This window comes from Lathamus discolor, chromosome 3 (genome assembly GCF_037157495.1).
Source record: "Lathamus discolor isolate bLatDis1 chromosome 3, bLatDis1.hap1, whole genome shotgun sequence".
Taxonomy (NCBI): domain Eukaryota; kingdom Metazoa; phylum Chordata; class Aves; order Psittaciformes; family Psittacidae; genus Lathamus; species Lathamus discolor.
In genome coordinates this window covers 116641752-116658331 of record NC_088886.1, presented here as the reverse complement: position 1 = coordinate 116658331, position 16580 = coordinate 116641752, and the positions used below count along the sequence as shown (strand labels likewise).

Below are 16580 nucleotides of genomic sequence, written 5' to 3'. Positions count from 1 at the left end.
AGGGTCCAAGAACTAGATATGCAAGGAAGATGAGATGTGGATCAATTTGAAAATTTTATCTGGAATGCTGGATAGATTCAAATTGATTTAGAAAGATACGCAGTCATTTTCCACAGCTCCAGCACATGAAAGTTATGGCAAAAGCTTCGAGGCATGGCTACCTTCGTGAGTTGGAAACATAAGATAGGAAATCTGGCTATTTTGAAATATGAGTTTTAAAAAATTGATGAAACTGGGAAAGAGAGCACAGCAGAAGCATATTCCTATCTGCAGGTATGAGTAAGGGTCATCAGAACCAGTTCTGTGTTAGTCTTGGGACATAATGGCTTGGCACACTTTGGCCATGTGTGGTACAGTAAACTTTAGTTGCAGTTAAAGGTTTGTATTCCCAAAAATCAGACAATTGAACAACGAAACGTGGACTGTGGAGATACTCATACTGGCTCTACTGCTGCGTTTTTGGTGCAGGCACATTATCCTGCCTGAGACCAGCAGAAGTTAGGCTAATGGCTACATCTCCAGACCCTCTGTAGCAGTTAGGCCATAATTAACTATTTAGAAGGAACAGTGCAAAAACTAGTATACTACTTATTTCAGCAAGGCTGAGAGTCTTCAGAGCCTGGATTTAGCAGGAAAATAAAAAATAAAAATATCCAGGTGATAGCACAGCTATGTAGGCAAGGCAAGTGCTAGCTGCCTGGTAAAGGAAAAAAAAAAAAGATGCTGGAAGTGAGTGAACCCTATGGCTATTGCCAAAAGAAAAGGATTAAATAAACCCCTGGGGTCTCTGCAGGATTCAGAACAGAGCTAAGTTATTAATTTTATGAAGCCTTTTAAGCCCACAAAATAATCGAGTGTCAGACATGTAAAGATGTGGGAGTAAACATACTCTCTTAAGACTACAAGGAAGTTCTGCAAGTCATTTAAATCATCCAGGACTTACTTTCATACAATTGCTTGTCCTCACTAAGCATGCATTGATTTCACTTACTGACAAAAATCTCTGCTCATCATTTGTGTCAATAGTTCCATCAGCTGCTGGAATCACTTTCAAGTATAATTAATGAACTTCAATACAAGTAATTTTCATTTTCTAATATTGAGTTATTGTTACTGATGTTAACTATGAACATTATTAACCCTCAAATAATCAGAACTGAAAAATCCCTTTTGGCAAACAACAGGTTACTAGATTTGCATTCACTTAAGACTTTTGCCACCACATCTCAATAAATAAGAGGAGGTTCCAGAGAAGGCAGCAAGTAAACAAAATTACTAAATTACATAAGCTAAAGTTAATTAGTAAGCAGTGAGAGGAAAACATTTAAGATCTAAGCTCCCTCTGTCACAGAGACGAAGAAACATAACTCCTCCTTACAGGGAGCTCTCTCTGTGCTAAATAGTTACACATTCCTCTTTTAAAAGTCAGGTGTTTGTACTTTTCTGTCAGAGATCACTGTCGATCACTTCATCTCACAGGAGAAAAATGACTCACACCATACTCAGGAGCTGACAGACTTCTGAGAAGATACTAGGCAGCAAACTCTGATTTAGCTCTTCTAATTTGAATCAATATTTAAATATTCCTTGGAGCAGAAAACAATTCATCTCCTCCTTTCTCACAGAATTAAGAAATTTTAGAGTACTTCTTATCACACTTTCCCTCTCTAGCCCAAACACTGATTGCATTATACATGCTACAACAGCTTATGTATTAGGGACAAAGATCAACTGTCAAATACCCACTTTTTGACAGCCAGGATAATCTTCCTGAAGACAAGAGATGTATTTTTTAAATTCCTTCAGGAAAACAAAGGATCTGAGTTCTGATCAACCAAATCTCCCTGAGAATTAGATGAGTAAAATGCCTATTCCATGAATTCCAGTAAGACGAAGTAGATTGAGGTCACACAACTCTGTAATTTAAGGAAATATGTCTGTGCATGCACAAAACAGTTTAGAGAGAGAACTGAGACAAAGAGATGTGTGGGTTTGTTCCAGACATAGTTTGACTGGATCTTATGTTTTACAATTCCATTACTACACCTTAAGTTTTGCATCTTTATACTGAATGCTTACTTATATGCTCCCTTTCTGGAATGCAGCTTAATTCTTCTAAAACACCAAGACACACGAATGAAAAGTACTAAAGATTATAAAGTACCTATACGGTCTATACTGCTATTTCACACATGGTGTAAGTACAAGCAAATAAGTTACAGAGAGAAAAAATATCAGAAACAAGGAACAAATTGAAACATTTTAATTAAGGCAAGTATAATAGTAAGACACAGCTGCTCAGAAATATTTACCTAGGAGAGAGGCTCCACAGGTTCCTCCATTCTGGCAGTAATTGTAGCAATGATTAGTTTCACACTTTTCACCAGAGTAACTTGGCCAGCAGTGACATCGGGGATCCCCCTTCTCATTTATAATGCACTTTCCTCCATTTTCACAGGTTAATTTACAGCTATCATCTGCAGCAAGAACACATGCACAGAGGTGTTTTCAACAATCCAATTTCATGTCATGGGCAATACAGAACCTTGCATCTTAAATTATCTCTATCAATGGGGCTTGGGCGAATCACTCTTCAAAATGGAGAAAGTAAACTACCACTTCTGTTTCTACTGTGCTAGAAAAAAATTATACACTTAGGAGACCATAAGCACTGGAAAGGCTTTCAAGAGCTACAGGCAGTGGGGGCTGCGCTACCTTGTACAGCACAGCTGGGAGCTTGCACCCTACCCAAGTGGGGGTCTCTGCATGGTAGTTATGCTTCACCAAATCATGGAATGGTTTGGGTTGGAAGGAACCTTAAAGATCATTCCGTTCCAACCCCCCTGCCATGGGCAGGGACACCTTCCACTAGACTAGGTTGCTCAAAGCCCTCTCCAACCTGGCCTTCATCCAAATGGTGCCCCAGAAAAGGTGAGCTCCTTAGAATGTAAGTCATATAGAGTCATAGAATCATAGAATAGTTAGGGTTGGAAAGGACCTTAAAATCATCTAGTTCCAACCCCCCTGCCATGGGCAGGGACAAGTCAGTAATGACTGTATGAATTCTGGTTTGAAATTGTCATTCTCGGTGAATCTCCCAAGTAATTTTCTGGTGATCTCAGCCTTTTTCTATTTTTTTTTTTTTTGATCCCTCCTCCAATGTCTCTATTAAGTAACACCCTTCTTAACTAAACCCTGTCCAAAATATTAAAAAAAAAAATATTCAGCCTTTAAGCCCTCCTCAAAAAAATATAGTTCCATACTACCTTGTTGCTTTTAAATTATATTTTCTGATTTGTTTTTCTCATTTGCTCAGTCTGCAAAATCACTGAGATGCTCTGCATTCACCAGGTGTTTACAACAGCACTGCCACTGTCTTAGCTGTGAGGTATGAGGTGACACAAATTCTGAGTAGGCCAGATTCAATCTTTCTACGAAACTATTTTGCAGTTAGAATTGTGCCTGCCTTGGAAACACTTTGAAAAATAAATCTCTATTCATTTCAGTGAACAAGATATAAAATCATTCAATGACACCAATAAGACATTAATTATAGACTAGCACACACACAATGCTCAAACATCCAAATAACTGTAATCCTAAGGAAATAGACAAGCATCTTTTCAGTCCAAAACATATTTTTGGCAATAAGACCTTTCTTTTCTCACACAGCAAAACAAATCCTGCAAAGCCAGACTGCTTCCTAACTAATTCAGCATTTGAGCATACATGGCTTTCAACAAAAGGGATACCACAAACACTAAGAACTCTCCGGTAATATATCCACCAGCTGCAGATGTTTTGCTGAATTACCCTGTTTTAGTTAAATGGGTAACTGAAAAGAGCCAACGTTCCCATTTGTCCCATACTTGTTGAGTTCTAACATTGACTGACACAGGCACACCAACTCCTCGATCTTTAAAGAAATACATTGTATTGTAAATGCAATATTTAGGAAAATCAGATACAGTTTCTCTTTCCTGCTTGTGTAATAACCCTTGCTGTCAGGGTCTGGCTGCCTCCATTCACAGCCAGCTCCAAGATGCAGACATGTAACCTGGGATCAAACCTATTTAAACAAAACCTCTGCGAAGTGGTCATCATCTTTCAGGGAATTGCACCTCTCTTAAATTAAGCTGAAACTACACAAGAAATCTAAAATTTCTTGTGGGGACTGAGTGGCACATGGCACAATGAAAAAACCAAATACTGTATGTGTTTAATTTTTTTATATCCACCCTGCATATATACTTGTGCTGTAACAAAGCTACTTTGTATTCGGGAGTTTGAGGAAGCCTCCATGTTTTATTTATTTGGGTGGTTCATTAAATCCTTTGATGTTCCATGAACCATTCTTCAGTTACTCATTATAGAAGTTGTTTAAATAGATTATGTAGCACATCTTATTGGAGAGAAGGTTTACTTTTGTTTTATTTATCTGTTTTACTTATCATTAGTCATGAGTTTATAGAGCAGAACCTGGTAAAGATGGGATAAATAATACTGAAGCATTGACAACTGCTCATTTTTATGAACCTTTCTGATAGCACAGCAAAGATGTGGTATTTCTTCTCTAGATCATTTTTTTTTTAATTTCATATCTTAATTCTGCAGAAGAAATTACGAAATTATGACAGACTATGACTTCAAGAGAAAAAGAGAGTAATCAAAAAGCATATTTAGAACCATAAAACGTGAACTACAAACTTGAAAATTACCCTAATCACACCAAGAAATATATGCTTTCATATTTTCAGGAAAATATACTGAGGCAAAAAATGGCCCACAGTACCAATTTTCTAATCAAATTGACTTTCAAAGATTTGGACACTCAGGTTACACTTTTAAAATGCAATATATGTTATAACTTAACATAATGGTCAACTGAGAAGGTTCCTGAAAAAACAAAAATGTTTGTAATATTTTCTGTCATCGTAAGATTACTAAAAAATGTCTTTGATTTTGTTCTCTGTAAAACATATTAAATTCAAGAGTTTCAACACAAATCTAATGTGAAACAGAGAAAAGTTACTACAACAATTTTGGACTAACTAAGCTAAGAAGTAGGATTGAAAGATTTAATAGACAAGCCAGTTTTAAAATACTATGGTAAACTCTTAACAATATAGGGGTTTCAATCATGCTGCTTTGTTTTCTGAAGGTAAATACAATCTTTCTGATTCACAACAACTAAGTACAAAAACGGATCAGATGCTTTTGTATGGGAGACACGAACAGAATGGTTCCATAGGAAGAATAATAATACAGAAAACCATGGAAGAATTGTTGCAAAAAGGTGAATACTCTTAATGTGAATTAGTGAATAAAGGCCTCTCTAAGAAGAACTCGGAACAGCTCTACTAAGTATCCAATCTTGGAACAAAATTAAGAAATAAATAAATTGAGAAAGTTTCAACCTGGAGTCATAGAATCATAGAATAGTTAGGGTTGGAAAGGACCTCAAGATCATCTAGTTCCAATCCCCCTGCCATGGGCAGGGACACCTCACACTAAACCATCTCACCCAAGGCTTCATCCAACCTGGCCTTGAACACCGCCAGGGATGGAGCACTCACAGCCTCCCTGGGCAACCGATTCCAGTGTCTCACCACCCTAACAGGAAAGAATTTCCTCCTTATATCCAATCTAAACTTCCCCGGTTTAAGTTTTAACCCATTACCCCTTGTCCTGTCCCTACAGTCCCTGATGAAGAGTCCCTCCCCAGCATCCCTATAGCCCCCTTCAGATACTGGAAGGCTGCTATGAGGTCCCCACGCAGCCTTCTCTTCTCCAGGCTGAACAGCCCCAACTTCCTCAGCCTGTCTTCATACGGGAGGTGCTCCAGTCCCCTGATCATCCTCGTGGCCCTCCTCTGGACTTGTTCCAGCAGTTCCATGTCCTTTTTATATTGAGGACACCAGAACTGCACAGAATACTCCAGGTGAGGTCTCACAAAAGCAGAGTAGAGGGGCAGGATCACCTCCTTTGACCTGCTGGTCACGCTCCTTTTGATGCAGCCCAGGATACGGTTGGCTTTCTGGGCTGTGAGCACACACTGGAGCTGGCTCATGTTCATTTTCTCATCGACCGACACCCCCAAGTCCTTCTCCACAGGGCTGCTCTGAATCTCTTCTTTGCCCAATCTGTAGCTGTGTCTGGGATTGCTCCGACCCAGGTGTAGGACCTTGCACTTGTCGTGGTTGAACTTCATAAGGTTGGCATCAGCCCACCTCACAAGCGTGTCAAGGTACCTCTGGATGGCATCCCTTCCCTCCAGCATATCAACCAGTCCACACAGCTTGGTGTCATCGGCAAACTTGCTGAGGGTGCACTCAATCCCACTGTCCATGTCAGCGATGAAGATGTTAAATAAGACCGGTCTCAACACCGATCCCTTAGGGACACCACTCGTTACTGGTCTTCAGCCGGACATCGAGCCATTGACCACAACTCTTTGTGTGTGGCCGTCCAGCCAGTTCTTTATCCACCAAGTGGTCCATCCATCAAATTGATATCTCTCCAATTTAGAGAGAAGGATGTCATGTGGGACAGTGTCAGACACTTTGCACAAGTCCAGGTAGATGACATCAACTGCTTTACCCTTATCCATCAATTCTGTAGCCCCATCATAGAAGGCCACCAAATTGGTCAGGCAGAATTTCCCCTTAGTGAAGCTATGCTGGCTGTCACCAAGCACCTTGTTGTTATTCATGTGCCTTAGCATGCCATCCAGGGGAATGTGCTCCAAGATTTTACCAGGCACAGAGGTTAGATTGACTGGTCTGTAATTCCCCGGGTCTTCCATTTTCCCCTTCTTGAAAATGGGGGTTATATTTCCCTTTTTCCAGTTGTCAGGAACTTCACCTGACTGCCATGATTTTTCAAATACGATGGCCACTGGCTTAGCAACTTCATTTGCCAGATCCACCAGGACCCGCAGATGGATTCCATCAGGTCCCACGGACTTGTGTGCGTTCAGATTTTTAAGATGGTCTCGAACCAGATCCTCTCCCACAGTGGGCCCAAGGTCTTCATTCTCACAGCCCCTGCGCCTACCTTCTAAGACCTGGGTGGTGCAGCCAGAGCCTTTGCCAGTGAAGACCGAGGCAAAGAAGTAATTCAGAACCTCAGCCTTCTCCAAATCCTGTGTAGCCAGTTCTCCCGAAAGCTTCCTCAGGGGGCCTATGTTGTCCCTAGTCAGTTTTTTGTTTGCTACGTACCTGTAGAATCCCTTCCTGTTACCCTTAACATCTCTGGCTAGGTTTAATTCTAACTGGGCCTTAGCCTTCCTAACCTGGTCCCTGGCTTCCTGGACAACATCCCTGTACTCTACCCAGGCTGCCTGTCCTTGCTTCCATTTTTTATAAGCCTCTTTTTTCCTTTGAATTTTCCTCAGCAGCTCCTTATCCATCCAAGGAGGTCTCCTGGCACTCCTGCTGCACTTCCTTCTAGTTGGGATGCAGCACTCCTGAGCTTGTAGCAGGTGATCCTTGAATCTCAGCCAACAGTCATGGGCCCCCCTGCCCTCCAGGGCTATATCCCATGGAACCTTACTAAGCAGGCTCCTGAGGAGGCCAAAGTCTGCTCTTTTGAAGTCCAGGGCAGCGAGCTTGCTACACGCTCTTCTCACTGTCCTGGGGATCTCAAATTTGACCATCTCGTGATCGCTGCATCCAAGGCTGCCCTGGAGTACCACATTCTCAACAAGCCCTTCCCTGTTGGTGAGCACAAGGTCAAGCATGGCACCTCTCCTTTGAGCTTGCTGGAACTTGGACTCAAAGACCCCTCAGCTACACTTCATTTCTGAAATTACAGCAGTAAATAACTTCAGTTGTTATCCCACTCCTAGTATATTGGATCTAGTCTCCTAGTCTACTCCTAGCTATTTGACTGATAGTGCTAACATGAAAGGAAGGATAGGGCATAGGTCATGTATTCTCTCCTACCCTGGCTATGAAGTCTTCAGCTGCCTTGATTTGCCTATTTCTATCTTAATATATCTTCAGTAAAGAATCAAATAGCTTTGATTTGCAGTTTTTCTTCTTGACATGACTGTTTGACACAATCATTAATGGACTTCTGCTCCACCTCTGACTCCTTCCTTTAACTGAAAGGGAAATCTTACACAGAATGCTTTGTAAGGTCTACTGTTTTATTTCTTCACTCATTCAATTTTTTGATATTCCATCCTTATCCCTCCAATCATACAAGCACACATCTTTTATTGGCATTTCTGTAACAACCCTTTCTTCTTGAGAAAAATGAATCTTACTTTTTGATACTTTTTTCACTTTGAAATATCCACTGATTTCTGGACTAGGCAGTTAAATGGACAGATGATATTACAGAGCACAAGGATCGTGAAATACATTCTTTGGGACAAGAACAGTTTCCCTTCCAACAGTGGAAAATACTCAACTCATGGGGCATAAACACATTTGTTCTTGCCTATGCTTCAGACTAGGGTGTAGGTCATCCTTCCAAATGCAGAACTCTAATGTTGCATAAATGTTCCAGTGCCTCCAGGTGAGGGTTTTACTACCTGCCAGTTTTCCATATGCTGAGATTTATTAGAACAAGGTGTAATCCCAAATTTTGCCTGAAAGCTGTAAGATTGTCTTCTTTGTTCTCCCTCTACATTTATTTTCTTTTAAAAATGTTTGCTTTACAAAGTTAAATGGAAGAGAAGGGCTAAATAAAGGATGCACAGTGAGAAGAACTAACCAACACCTGCTGCAATGTAACCCATTTTCTTCTGTTCTGGGAAATATCAGTCCCAACAGTAACCCTTTTGTAAATGCAGAAGATACTGCTGTAAACAAAAATTTTTTTTCCAACCCAGAAGCAGATTTCTGTGTGAAGCCTGTTCTATTTGATGTCTAAAAAGACTGAAAGCAGGACAAAACCTAAGAAGATAGCATCGTTTGAACTGCTATAGCTTCTGCCAGTACAGCTCCCAGAGGCAGACTTTGTGGGTGAAAAAGAAGATATACAAGGATTAACCTCTACATCCCCAGCTAAAGCACCTGGTCTGCCATCTAAGTGTGCAGTGGGCAAGTCCCCATAGAAATGTGCTATAGGAAACACCATGATAAATTAAATGTTTCTTCTCTTTTCATAAGTAACATCAGATCTGAGTCTTTGGAATTTTTCTCAGGCTTTTCATTCAGCCAAGAGAGCACAAATATTCCCTCTTAAAATGAAAGTGACTGACATGCAGCTCTGGAATATGGAACTCTTCGAAATGTTCATTACTTTTGCTCACTCAGCTGTGGCAACACTGTCTTCCTCCAGTACATGTCTATTTTCATCCTCTTGGTATGTTTTGAACTTCATTGTGTTACAATTAGATCATAGAATCATAGAATTATAGAATATCGGATGCAAATCCAGTGGGCTCTCTTATGAAAATTAAGTGTTACTCTATCCATTTAAAAACTAAAAGGTATCTTCTAAACTGAGAAAGTCAGGGGCTGCTGTAGTCAATAAATAAACAAATGAACTATGCTTTGTCAATTATAATCATCTAAGGAGAAATGAGATGCAAGTTTATCAAGAACACATAGGAACTTGCCTTAATTTTATTATAAAAACATTCTGAATGATACAACATGCATGCTGTGATAAGTCTTGCTTGAAAAAGCCAAATCAAACCCAAAAGCTGTTTCTCAGTAGTTGCATGAGATGCTGGTGAAACAGCTGTTCGAAGCAATCTGAATTGAGTCTTACAGAAAGCCCCTGAGGATTCAATATTTAGAATTCCTCATCTAGGACTTATGAAGAAAAATCAACTCAATGGATTAAGTCAGTAGTACTATTTTATGCAGAATTTCAAGATTTAGCTCAGTATTCTCTCTTTAACTGCCACCCCACCCTGACCCCCCCCAACAATCCAATGAACAAGACTGAGTAATTTTGCAGGATACAGTCTAAAGAAAAAGAGCAAGACTGGGATTACCTCCCAGTCACCAACCTTAAGGTAAACACAGTAATAAGAAATTATATGAAGTGTGCAAGGTGTCTTTACAATAGTCATGCCAAAACGTACCAAAATGAAGAATGTCATAATAATGTTGAAAATAATCATTATTTGTTTGAAGGCATTTTTCAAAAGGATAGAGCCATATGCATTGTCAAAAGAGAATCTTCAAACATAGACTCTCCTGGGGGCACTACTGAAGATGAATGGGAAGTGGAGATGGATGTCCCATTTTGACTCTGTCAAGTCATGGAAATCTACTACTAGCTTCCTTACTACATTTTAAGACCCAAACCATTTAAAAGACACTAAAAAGTATTACAAATATTCAATATACTACTCTTGACTATTGTAACTTGAATTATATAATATTCAGAAAGTACAATTTAGTCACACTAGTCCTTGATATCTACAATTACTACTCATTTGTGACATTAAAAGTCTTCTTTCATGACTTGAAATAGCTATTGTGCAAATAAAAAATGACCAGCACAGATCACTTCTATTGCTATATGAATAATGTCTACTGAAATAGAATTAAAAACTTTGAGTTTTCAGATGTGTAAATTAGTGGTAGTACATTTTTGAACACATAACATATTATGTATGTAAATTATTGTAACCTATCTACTATACAAATATTGGATTATGATAAACCCACTTACAAAGCCAAATTAATATATCAGTTAAAAAGTGTTTCACAGATCCTCATGTCTCAAATAATAAAAATTTCTGGATTTCATTCCTTTAGAGACAAACCAGAAAACAACCAAAATCAACAGGAATATTTAAATTGACTTTGATTCAGTATTTTACTGCAGGCAAACGAAAAAACCCACCTATATAAACTCCCTTTGGATTGTAAGGTAACTCTTCTACAACATACAGGTTTTGATAGCCACGTAAGGCAGGAGTTGCTGGTTTTGGTTACTGACATCCACAATTGTGCCAAAAATGCTCTGAGACAATGAAGACAATATAATGCTAGATTAAAACAAGCTGAATGAATATGGCTTGGAATATTTAATATATATTTTCTAGCACTTCCTAAGAAAAGAAAAGAAAGACTATGGCTCTTTTTTTTTTTTTTTTTTTTCAATTGTTCCATACTGTATAAACTCCTAAAGGAAAAGAACCTGGTTTAGAACCTGACTTGTCTTTTGTTTGCAGGCTATTAGCAACCTACTTGAAGTATAATTGCAATCAGAAAACTAAGAAACACTATTTCAGCAGCCATTTAAACAGGTACAACAGTTGTGGGACAATACTGAAATTTAGCAATACATTAAAAATGCTTCTCTAGGCATTTTCTGTCTATGCATAAAAATTTATAACCCACAGTGAAATTAATTTAAAAGCTTCTTCAGATCTTTAATAGAAACATAATTTCCTCAAAACTACACAATGACATAATCCTTTGCCCCACAAGTAAAACTGTAGCATTACTGAAATGATGGGTTCAAATCACCACAGGTTACCAGTGAAAAACAATATTCTTTTATGTATTTCTTCAACACCGAAGTAGTAACTATGGGCCATTTGAAATATTTTTAGGTGGTATTGTATCAGCAGAAAATCTTGACAAGAATTCATCTCAGATGAACTAAGAGTTGACACACGGAGGGGCTGGGAGGAGGGTTTTTCTTTGAAGACAGAAAACGTTGAGACTGATTTGTCTCAAGAGTTAGAAACCTTGTTAGAAACGTATACTGATGTTTTCTGTTACATGTACTTTCGTAGCATCACTTCTACCCTAACAGTGGAAACTGTTGTAAACCAGCTGTAAACTACTTTATATACTTGTATAACTACTATATATATGTGCATTGACAGGTATTCAGTGAAGAGTGCACAGTAATAAAGCTTTATTTTCTCTATTTTTGACAGAGCATGGTGTAGTACATATAAAAGTTGGGTTAGTACTGTAAATACATTCCATATGATGTACTCATACATAAGCAAAAACCATTAATGGCTTTGTTACCTAGTACAAGTTTTACTTTCTACAATATTCTTAAATATCTTGATGGAATGCTGCTGGACAGGATAGTTTTATTTCATTAATACTACATCATAAACCACTACACTTGAGTTAATTCAAGATTTAAAGACTAGGCAGTATAAATAGGTGAGATTTTCTCCAAAGAATAATGACATTTCAGGTAAATTAAATTAATTGCTAAATTGAGCATTTTTAATACTGAGGATCTCATAAAAAAATGTATTACTTATACTTCTGAGCCTGGAATTAAATATTAGAAAAACATCCAAATACATTCTGACTTCTCATACATGTAAGAAATCCTATTCTATGATTTCTAGAACCTTTTAAAAGTCAAGCTCACTAAGAATCCTTTCCACCAGTCTGACCACCTTAGGTTTGGACTCAATTAGAGTAGAATAGTTTTAGACTATTTAATAATCTCTTTGGAAAAGAAGATTTCTCCTCACCCCCTCTGTGTGCCCTCTTATTTAGCGAGAACAGTACGTTTTTTACAATGAAGTCTGCTTTCAAGTGTCTTGATATTAGTCATTATAAGTATTAAGATACAATTTTAGATAAAAATATTTCAGTTGTTTTATTCCTTTCTTGCAAACCTCAAAGTCATCATTATTATTTGCTATGTTGCTGTTATTGTCTTTTGACTATTGCTGCAGTCTAAGCAGAGGTGTTTCTTGATGATCTTTAAGGTTATTTTTTTTTCTTCTGAATAGCTAACGTGTAATATGGAATCCAAAACACTTCAGAGTTTTACAAATTTATTTTGATCCATATATATTTGTATTCCCTTTTAAATATCACCTTGTATCAGATAACTCTTGACTTGCTGACAGCCTAGTCTTTTGCAGTGAGAAAAAGCGACCATTTGCTTATTTTTTTGTTCTCACACAGTTTCCAATACCTACCTAAAAGGCTCTGATCAATACATGTTCCATTCACCAGTGATTTTCCTTCTGGACAAGCACATGTTGCACCAGAAGGGTTGAGTAAACAAATGAATTCACATCTAAGGTCCAAGCACGGATTTGGCACTGTTTAAAAACACAAAATATTAAAAATACTTATTTTTCTTTTAGAATTACACTGTGTTCTAAAAGTGGGGGGAAAAAAATCAGATTCAGACATTCTGATACACTTCTAGTTACCAGGATATCAAGAGCCTGAAGTCAGTGAGCACAGTCATTTGACTGGCAGTACAAGACCCAACCAGATAGAATTTATTCCAGTAACAAAAAATTTATTGGTAATAAGTAATAAAAAAACCTCATCTGATTGTGGATAGAGGTACTTTTTTTCAGCAAACATTTGTCCAATGTCCTTTCAAACAAGAGAAAATACATCAAAAAATCTAAATCAAAATTATATAAAGACATATAACTAAATCTATTTCCACTTTGTACAATCAGGTCCTGTTTCATATTTATACAACTTGGTTACTTCCTCCCGCTCCCACCACCCCCAGGTGAACTTGTTCAATATTGAGTTTAAATTAATTATGCTTACTCACAGTCCATTTGTTTGTAGCGGTGAAAAATCAAGGCACTTTTTGGTTTATCAACATCCACACTTAGATATTCTACAAGGCTCCTGCCAAATTTGTGTACTCTAAATGCACCATTTTTAGGACCTGCTCCATATATGTAATCCTCAAAAATGTCAATTCTATGTGGATGCAGTAAACCTTAAACAAAAATGAATAATAAATACAAATACATATTCAAATGATAAACAACTTGGGTTTAATAATAACAATTTCAATTGCATTACTGCAGTTACCACCCAAAAGACATCATTATTCAGACAGCTTGTTTTGTACCCACAGAGATTGCCTTTAAAAAAACAATCTGCTTAAAAGAAACAGTTCTCATACTACAAGTGAAATCTAAAGCTTTGTATTAGCTTTCTATACAATTCAGCCTCAGAAACCAGTTGGTTATTGAAAAGCAGGGAAAATCCACAGTAAAAACTAGCTAATGAGAATGTACACTTGAAGTATGCTTGGAAGAAACAGATTATTTTGCTGTACATAAAAGAAACTATTCTGATAAAACATTTCTTAAGCTCTTTCTTACTGTATTTCAAAGGTTAGCTTTCATGCTATGCTTATTTTAATTCATAATGATTGTAAATTAATGCAAAATAAAATGTTAAGACTCTACCAGTTCCTCATTTTTAAGAGCTACAAGTGCTGATTAGATTACGTAGTTGGATTTGCCATGCACAAATGGCTGCGGAAATTCACAGTTTACCCACATAGCAAGGCAATAGCTTCTGACTAAATGTCTTTGCCAGAGACGTATCATTTCTCGATTTGAAGCTATTAAGCAACAGAATCTATCATTCCCTGTGATACCTTGTTTCTACTATTATCCCCATTTACTGTAAAAATGGTTTTATATTTCACTTGTATTTATTCAGTTTCAATTATCAGCCTTTATTTGTTCCTATTGTTTTCCACTTATCAATACTTGGTACTCAATGAGAAAATATGAATTCTAGTTCATTATTTTATGCTTGTTTAATCAAATGGGTTGCAGTGTTTAATCTTGTTGCTAAGCAAGGTCTAAACTCCCCCAATTTTCCTTTTTTCCTGTTTCTCTATTTTTTCCATAGTTACTACAAATGTCAACAGGAGACTTTGCCTTAGCTATCCTGTATTTCAGTATTAAATGCTAGGTACGGAAGCAACAAAGTCTCTACATTCCACTTCCCTTTTATAAAACCCAAATTTGCTGCGTTTGGTGGCCCTTCATGTTATAAAAAAAAAAATAAAAAAACCCCAACAAAACCCCTTCATGCTATAAAATATTTTGAAAGTCATCAACTTAAATGCCTTCTATTCTGTAGCACTGCTGCATGGTTGGTTTGGGGTTTTTTTTCTCTCTTGAAGAATAACCTGCTATTTATTCTTAAAAATAACTACAGACACACATTAAAACACAATCTAGGATACTCTGTCAATCTTTGTACCAGCCACAAACACTGAACATGAGTACAAAATGTGTGTTTTGTGACAGATTATAGCCAAGCCATGATGAAATACTATAACCAAAGGAAGTGCAGGCAAAGGTATGAGGAGGAGTTACTCTCGTCTACGATATCTTGTCAGGCATCTGTACAGAATTGTTCAGTGTTACAGGAGGTTTTAGTCAGATCCCTGCACCCAAAGTGATCCTTTTTGAGATGACTACTTCCATGTATATTGATTCAAGTTGTGAAATAAAATGGTATTAAACTGGAGTAAGATGATTTTAATTTTGTCCTGCCCAGTTTGGATTATGGCAGATTTTTTCCTAGTATCTTCCAGACCCCTCTGGTGAATTCCAGATGATTAGTTAACAGACTCAGTAGCATTAAATGTAATATCATCCTGATTAAACTCCATACCAACTGCCCACAAAGCAATCCTCATAAAAAAGTCTGCTTTCACATTTATTTTTTTTAGTATTTCCTCTCTTTTCCACTCAAATTTCATAAATTATTATACATATTATGAAATTGTTGAAAAGTCAACATGCAATTCTATAAAAAACAAAGTTTGCTTAACCAGAACATCTTTTCTTATGAAAAGAACTTTCCTTGTTCACATTCTGTTAGCAGAATTCCCTGATTACTTACTGACCTGAAAGCCAAACCCATTATTTTTCCCAGAATTTATTCAGGTACACTTTCTATAAATTAAACAAGTCCTGCACAATGCAGACGGCTCTAATTTCTAACTAGTCAAAGTGCTCTTGTTGCTATATATGTCCAAGTGAAGCCAAGTTTAAATATTAATCACAAAGTTATTTGATTATACCTAAGATATCAGATTAGATAACAAACTTTTCACTTATCACTGAATCTTTGTTCCCCTAAAGTAAATTTGTCAGATTATTTTAAAGCTAAAATTATCCTACCTTACATAGTTATTTGATTAGATAATATCTGAAGTATTATCTAACAAAAGCAATGAATATTACTTAATCACTGCTTTTTGTTTAGTTTCTCTGAATAGTGAAATTTCATCAAAATAAAATAAAATAGAAATCATGTTATATAAATGCTATCCATACCTTGTTTAGTGCTCACAGACACAACTGAATCAGAACCATCAAAAAGAACGCTGCCAATAACAGATAATTCAAAATCAGCCCAGAACAAACGCTGACTGAACTGATCAACTACAAGACCTACAAAGAAAAAAAGTTCAAATCAGTATATAAAACCTGAAAAACAAATACTACTTTTATACAACTGTACATTTTTATGTTGTTCATATTCTTATGAACACAAAATATGGTGACAATGAAAAGACATGACTGGAAACTAAGAACAACAAAATTTAACAGCTGCTGCTTTGACCTTCCCTTTGAGCCAACTGTGGTTTTTCACTTTCTTTAATTTACTCTTCCAAGGTCAGTACCTTTTCAGACCCATCTTCCTCAGGCGGTAGAGATATATACCAGGTGAAAATTAAACATAGACTCTAATCTGCTAATTTGCTCTACCAACAAAAAAAAAATATCTATTATGACAATAGATTACTAAGCAGTAGCACCATTTTGACCAAGTAGTAGCACCAGCTTGACTGTGTGTTGAAAGCAAGTCATTCAGATT

General features: G+C 37.1%; 1 protein-coding gene across 1 annotated transcript in view; it reads right to left on the bottom strand.

Moving 5' to 3' along the window:
- LRP1B (LDL receptor related protein 1B) overlaps positions 1-16580 on the bottom strand; it is a 585099-nt gene that overhangs the window by 33900 nt on the left and 534619 nt on the right. Inside the window, exons 80-83 of the mRNA XM_065670655.1 lie at positions 16037-16153; positions 13489-13662; positions 12887-13012; positions 2313-2477 (exon numbers count right to left, since the gene is read on the bottom strand). Coding sequence (XP_065526727.1) covers positions 2313-2477; positions 12887-13012; positions 13489-13662; positions 16037-16153 — 582 coding nt within the window. The remainder of the gene's footprint in view (positions 1-2312; positions 2478-12886; positions 13013-13488; positions 13663-16036; positions 16154-16580) is intronic.